This window comes from Rattus norvegicus, chromosome 8 (genome assembly GCF_036323735.1).
Source record: "Rattus norvegicus strain BN/NHsdMcwi chromosome 8, GRCr8, whole genome shotgun sequence".
NCBI classification, from domain to species: domain Eukaryota; kingdom Metazoa; phylum Chordata; class Mammalia; order Rodentia; family Muridae; genus Rattus; species Rattus norvegicus.
Window position 1 is genome coordinate 82936776 of NC_086026.1, and position 7628 is coordinate 82944403.

Below are 7628 nucleotides of genomic sequence, written 5' to 3' on the forward strand. Positions count from 1 at the left end.
ATTAAGCATTGTTCTTATCTAGCCACTGGCTACCTGGAGACAGCTTGCCTGGCACTTGGTGAACCTTCTCAGGAGCATCTGTTTAAGGGCCTCTTGCTTCTATCGCACCAAACTGGGGCATCAGTGAGAAGCGAAGCTCTGTGTGTGTGTGTGTGTGTGTGTGTGTGTGTGTGTGTGTGTGTGTGCTTCAGCTCCATCCTTCATGTTTTGAGAGCCGGCAGGAGTCCTGCAAGCCCTGTAGAGGTCTGTTTGGTTTGGTCATTTTTAAATGAAGAATTTTGAACTCTGTTACTAGTTCCATGGATGAGATTCCGAGTCCAGCATAACCCAGGGTTATTACATGGACACTTAAGTATTTATAGCAGGGTCTTTGCTTGAATTTTAAATATTAAAATCCCATCCTTCTATCTGCTAGATGCCCATCCAGGATGTTTGCATCACCTATAGACACCTCCCCTTCACAAGTGAATTAGAAACGGTCTTAGGCTAAAGAGATGCTCAGAGGTTAAGAGTGCTTGCCAAATCGACTTCAGTTTTTAGCATCCACACCCAGCAGCTCACAAACATATGTAACTCTAACTTCAGGTGATTCAGACGCCCCTCTTCTGGCCTCTATGGGCACCTATACACTAACGCGCGCGCGCGCGCGCACACACACACACACACACACACACACACACACACACACACAGACACACACACACGCATAGAAAATCTGATGCAGGCATGAGAACCTTGCGCATTTTGCTATGGTTTTGAGAAAGGGTCTCAGCATGTAGCCCAGGCTTCTTCTGCCTTAGTCTGCCAAATGCTGAGATGACAGGCACACTGTCTCATCTGCCTTTGAGAAGACAGTGTAGGTAGTAAGGGAGGCGAATAACGAATCAGAATAAAATCATGAGGCTGTGAACAGAGTTAGGTGCCTACTCCACAGAGAGTCCTCAGAGATGTCATTTGAGAAATGGTTTTCAGAGGAATGAGATCTTCCTTTGTGGGACCCAAAAGAGCAGCTCTGTTCATAGTAATAAAGCTGTTCAGAGTGGAATCCTCTTAGGAGCAAAGGGAATGTGGCTGCTGATCTCTTCATTCCAATTGATGTGCCAATGGTGCGTGTTTACGAGATAGAGTGGCTTTTCAATACTAAACAGTGAGTGGATGATGGGCTGTCTTTAATGACATTAGAGTCATTCCAGCCTTCAGTCCCCATTTCACAGGCATCAAAACAGCCCCCGCTGAGGTTTGTGTCTTAGTGTTCAGTTTTAGATGGAAAATGCTGGCAGGAGAGTTCTGTAGGGGAGGTCCCGTCTGGCAGGTCCTCTGTCAGGGGAGCAGTACTCAGGCATGGAGGATAAGAGAAGAATCGCCTGATGTCCACGACTCAGAACACTCCACACAGGCAGAAAGTCTGGTTCATGGTGCTGTTTGGAAACTCTCTGATGGGAGCCCACTGTTCCTGTGGTCAGAATTATGAACTGAACTGAGGTTTAGAAAATGATCCTTCCAATGACGCAGACCTATGCTTCAGATTGATCAGAGACCTGGAGTCGCTCGTGGGACATGCAATGCCATCTTGAAAGGATCCAAGACTCACTTGGAAGACCAAACGTCTGGGCGTGTCTTAGGGAGGTTTCCAGATTACTTCAATTTCTTAAAATGACTTTCAGCATATTCAGTTTCAACCAGGACAGCAGATGCAGATAAGACTAATTAGAAAAATTAAAAATAAGTAAAATCCATAGCAAAACAAGCCTGGTGCAAAAAATTGGGTCTGGATATTTATAAAGTCTTGTGTGTACTTTATGTACAAATTCTATGTAAATCATAGGAAGTCGAATGGCAGGCCTAGAGGTCCAGACTCAGGTGCCTGGACTGGGGCAGGTTTTATTTTGCAGTGACTGGTGGTACCTCTTACGTTCACCACCCTTTGGTTATAAATAGTATTGGATCCTTTATAGTCTGAGTTCGTGAGGATCCTAGCTGATGTCACCGCAGATGGTGATTCTCAGAGACTAGTGAAAACCCAGTGAGGACTGACTTTGTCACCTGGGTTAGACTTGGGGGGGGTGTCTAATGCCAGGTATAATATTCCAATGTGTTTAAGCCCAGCACAATGTGGAAGAAAAAAATTTCAGGTGTAATACAATCCCTAGTGCACAAGGAAGCATTCTTACACTGAAACTCAACCCAGGGCACCTGTCATGTCTTCCAAGAAGATGGGCTACATGAACTAGCTTAAGGGCCCAGGGGTGAATCTGGCCTGATCCGGGTCACACAGATAACATAGAGGTCATTTGAGTTGTTAGTCACCACTGGTCCTGCCTGTAGGAGCTTGCTGTGGCCTGGTCTAACAGATAGAGCACATCTCCATGCTGTTAGTCACTTCTGATTCTCAGCTTTCTGGATGGAATGTAGGTATTTGATTTTATCTCCTCCATTGAGGAGATACCCCAGTTTAGTCAACATTCCTGGCTCTCTCCGTGCTTCTCTTTGGGAGCAAGGCCCTTATGCCCTCTGCATTAGTCCTGGGAGGAAAGGGTTTATTTGACTTCCATCGAGGGAAGCCAGGGCAGGAGCTCAAGGCAGTAGTCATGGAGGAAGGCTGCTTACTGGCTTTCTCCCCAGGCTCGCTCAGTCTGTTCTTTTATATACCCCAGCACCACTTGCCCAGGCTAGAACCACTCTGGGCTGAACCCTCCCACATCAATCACTAATCAATGAAGTGCCTGACAGACTTACCTATTGACCAATCTTACAGAGGCATTTCCTTAACTAAGGTTTGCTTTCCTCAGATATAGCTAGGTTTGTGTCAAGTTGTCAAAAACCAGTCAGTAACATATTTTCCTTTAGTTTAAAATACTTCTTCTGTTTCCTGGAATACACTTGTAAATAGTTTTGTTAGAAATTGTGTATGGGAAATAACTTTAAATTCCCACATATCCAAATTTCTTTGATTTGGACTTCAATGGGATATGGACATTTGATATTGTGGAGTGCTGACACCCAGGAGTGTGGTCCTTCTCCATCAGTGACACTTTTAGCCTGTGGATGGGCACCGTACTTCCTGCCTCCCTTAAGCAATATGGCTACATATTAAATGGCTCATTTTAAATGGCTCTTTAGTCATCCTTTATTCATTTAAATGATGTAGACCTGAGTTTATATGCACCTCATGTGTGTAGGAACCATGGAGTTCAGAAGAAGAGAAGATAGATCTTTGCAACTAGTGTTACAGGTGGTTGTGAGCTGCCCACATGGTGCTGGGAACTGAGCCCTAGGCTTCAGTGAGAGCAGTAAGCACTTTAACCATAGGGCCATCTCTCTATAATTTATTTAAAATCTTTCTATCATAAATCTTGCCACAATGAGTGTTCTTACCCTCTATTGTTTAATGCTTACATAGAGACAGTGTAAACCAACACACATGGTATAGACTTAGCACTATGATAACATATGATATTGTTTACCATGTTATGCCCACTTCACAGATGAGGAAACTGAGACTCAGGGAAAACATATGTCGTACACAAAGAGAAAGAGTCTTGAATGCCAAATTAGGATTTGAATCAAAGAGGCTTGGCTTTAGAGTTTCCTGACTTTAACTATGGTTATCTCTGGAGATAGAAGTATGGGTCACAAAGGTGGGATCTTGTTTTGACTTGTACAATTCTTGTGTGTCAACTGAAAATAGGAAAACGCAACTGATATCTGTTGGCCAGTAAGTGGGAGGACTTGAGGGTGGAGGAAGCCTGAAGGTTTGAGTCTTATAATGAAAATTCCAGACAATGGTTTAGGGGAGGCTCAGAGGGATTTGAGGTACTGAAGGACCTCGTTCTGAAAGGTCAAGGAATCCAATGCATTTACAATTCTGGAGTGGAAAATTGCTTTCTCTGTTAGCAAAAGTCAATTTTATCATTGCCGCCTTATAGCAAGCCTCATGCTGTTCTGTCCATTCCCCAGAGAGCAAGGAAAAGAAATAAGCAGAATGAAGAATGAGCTTAGCTATGGCCTTGCAGTGGCAGCAAGCTGCAAGCATCACCCAAGTTCAGGCTTGTAGATGGCACTGTAAAAGTTTAATCCACACAGCTTTTTCCATTGTAGACCCAGTCTCACCATGTAGCCTTGGCTGGCCTGGAACTTGCTATTCAGACCAGGATGGTCCAGAACTCTCAGAGCTCACCTTCTTCTGCCTCCTAAGCGCTGAGACTAAAGATTGCACCCCCATGCCTGGGCACAGTTAGACAATTTTGACGACTACCGATGTGTGCGGGGAAGGAGAACCCAAGTTAGGAGAAGAGATACTAATTTATGAAAGCCAGAGGGCTGTCAAAAACGCATGGCGCAGTGATCTGTTTGAATTTGGATTATGCGCTCACTTAAAGAAAGCTCACTGCTGAGTAGCAGAAACTGAAGTTGCTGTTTCTGAAAGTGGAGTGCAGGAAGCTTTGCCGGAGTATTACTTATTCAGCACAGTTCCTGCCGCTAGACTTCTGCATACTGAAGACAAGACTCTCAGAAGCCAATGCTACAAGAGTGTGGCATTTATTAGCCCATTTCTGCTGCACGTTTTTATTTGTTAGTAGCAAGTCTGGAATAGTGGGATGTTGCTGGGAGTGAAGGGATGGGAAACCCTAGCGTATTTCAACCGCGGAATAGCCATTTGGAAGGGCTACACTCAAACCTGTCCAAAGTAAGAGTGTTAGGACAGAGCTTCCAGGAAACAATCATGACATGGAATAATGTCTCTGGCTCAAACTCCTCTGTAGTTGCTGATTGGAATGAAATTGTAGTTACCCATGATGAGCCAAGTTTCTGCTTTTCCATAGATGTGTATTAGAATATAGAGAAGTCAGGCCAACTGTCCTTAAGAGTGGAGGTAGGGGTGGGTCTTAGCTTTCTTCTGCAGGGTATGGCTTGTCAAACAAAGATATAAGAGGGGCAAAGGCACATTTTAGAAACAGAAGTGTCCTGAACTAGCTTAGGGCCACTTACAGATGAACAGCAAACACTGGGCCCTTGTTCCCATCTGCAAGTCTAACTAAGTCTCACCAAAATTACAAATGTAGAATACAATGTTGCTACCAGCCCAATTTGACTTGGGGCTTGAAATGGTGACAAGGTCATGCCTCTATAAACTTGAGTAAACAGGAAGTAAAACAGATGAACCCACGCGTGGTCTTTGTTAAGAAATAGACATCAGTGGCAGAGGGAACGCTAAGACTCAGATGTATAAGGTCATACCCTCTTGATTATTCAGCCAATGAGAAAAAAGAGGCAGGGACATGCATTCAGGGTTATAAATGATTTACCTTCCTTCCTTCCTTCCTCCCTCCCTCCCTCCCTTCCTTCCTTCCTTCCTCCCTTCCTTCCTTCCTTCATTTCTTTTTTTTTTTTTTTGGCATGGCTCTTTTCTGTTTATTGCATGAAGGTGTTATATTAGTCCAAGTTAAAAGTGGACCCCAAATGATTACATTATACAAGCTGTGAGGTTTTTAAACTTGTGACAAGGGACAGAAGGGAAATTCTACTCATTGCAAGGAAATCCTCACTTAAACTTCAGAGAGCCACAAGCACTTAAAACCCACGAACCTTCAGCTGATCGTCCTTAGCCAGTCCAGTCTCTATCAGGAACTGGCATATGTTCTTGAGCTGGTCACCCTGTTGCTGAATTACTTCTCCATACTCTGGATGCTCAATTACAGTACCATTGCAGGCACATTTCTTCTTAAACGCCTTCACTAGCTTCTTTTTATAGTAATCATCAGCGATCCCTTGGACAGTTGTAAGGGTCTTCCTGCCATTTCTCTGTTGAATTCTTACATGAATATAATCCTCAGTGCCAGCAGGAAGCAGGTCATCACCCTTACTTGCATCAGCAAAGAGGTCGAAAGAGTGGAGGTTCTGAATAGTGGACATACGTTATGATTCTTTTTCCTCGGTGGAAATGGCCTGCGGAAGGTGGCTGCGGGAGAAGGCGGCCAAGGGGGATGGAGCGTTGGGAAGCGAGGGGGTTTGAGAGGGAGGCAGCTGAGTCCTAGGTGGCAGCTCAGTGACTGGGGTCACGATTTCCCTTTCTGAGTCATCACTTTCACTATCCTGGGCTTTGCAGGGTATAGACTGCATTATTTTGCTACTCCAAGTCTCCAGTGCCCACAATTAGGAGCGGGGTGGGCTTTCCAAAGTGAGGGTGCAGAGGAGATGGTCCCTGGGGTTCTTGGTATCTGTTTCCTTTTTGTGAACCTCTGTTGTATTCCCTTCTTGTACACATCATATACTGTTCACTCTTGAAATAATTTCCGATAGACTCAGACTTCTTGAGTGGCCAAGCAAATCATGGTATCTTCCTTCCTTGGAACATTTGAAGCATAATAACTACACATTCATCTAAAAAACAGTTGAAGCCAAGACTTTTCTTTTGAAAACAAATTAAGATGATTAACCTATTAAATGTCAAGACTTGGACCTGAAGAGATGACTTAGTGGTTAAGAGCACTGGCTTCTCTTTTAAAGGACCTGAGTTCTATTCCCAGTACCCACATGGCAGCTCAGGACCATCTGTAACTCCAGTTCCAGGGGAATCTGAAGCCCTCTTCTGGCTTCTTCTGGTACAGGACACATGCCATACATATAGATATACATGCAGGCTAAACACCCCGCACACACACATTTTTTAAATGTCAAGTCTCGTTTATGTTAATGTTATATGATAGTGTGCATAGGTACAGACAAGTGGATGAGGGAATGGAATAAATCTGTTCGTGAATAGATTTGCATACACATGGAGTCCGATGTACAGTGATGGTTATTTCAGAGGCAAACACACCAGGCACAGGGGCCATCCTAAGATGCTCAGTTTGGAAATAGAGGTTGGAATAAAATAGAAGATCACAATCATGAATTTAGTGCAGAAAATCTCTTAACACAAAATATGTACTTCAGAGGGGAGAAATACTGGAGGACCATGGTTACATTAACTTTGAAAACTGCCTTTGATATAGAGCTATTTTATATTGATTATTGAAAGAGAAGAGACTTACATGGAATGCATGGAACCGATAAGAGAATAGTGTCATGTACATTAAAGACCAGTACTAATCATTAACACTCAGGACTCAGTAGAAAAGTGGGAAATATATATATATATATATATATATGTATATATATATATAATATAAACATCAATGGGTAACTCACACAGTCAGGATGCTGAATGATCAATTATCTCTCACCAACACATCCTTGGAGTTTGCTTCAGTCTGATGGAAATGTGCGTGTGCGTGTGCTGAAGGTCTTTCTTAGGCGTCTTCCTCCACTTCATTATATTTTGAGGCAGCCTTTCACACTAATCCTGGAACTGAATGATTTGGCCAGTGTGCCTGGCCAGTGAGCCCCAGGGATCCCATTTTCTGAGATTACAAATGCATACTATAGTGCTTGGCTTCCCCCACTGGATGCATATGTATGTATATATGTTATATTGATGCATATATTTCTCCCTTCCCTTTCCTTCCTCCAAATCCTCTCACATACACTCCTTGCTTTCTTTCATATACGACCTTCTTGTTTTACTAATTATTACTACATACATGTATCTGTATCTGCATATGCATATATATGGCATATATGTATGT

The 7628-nt window shown here is 43.4% G+C and overlaps 1 protein-coding gene across 1 annotated transcript; it reads right to left on the reverse strand.

Moving 5' to 3' along the window:
• Positions 1–5405: 5405 nt before the first annotated feature.
• On the reverse strand, positions 5406–5950 carry LOC120094208 (eukaryotic translation initiation factor 1-like). Its single transcript, XM_063266425.1, has one exon. It carries the CDS (start codon positions 5911–5913, stop codon positions 5572–5574), a length of 342 nt encoding a protein of 113 aa, XP_063122495.1. The 5' UTR covers positions 5914–5950; the 3' UTR covers positions 5406–5571.
• Between the last annotated feature and the right edge of the window lie 1678 nt (positions 5951–7628).

What these genes read in the sequence shown, in the direction of transcription:
- LOC120094208 (XM_063266425.1), bottom strand. Translation starts at nt 5,913, where the DNA reads ATGTCCACTATTCAGAACCTCCACTCTTTCGACCTCTTTGCTGATGCA.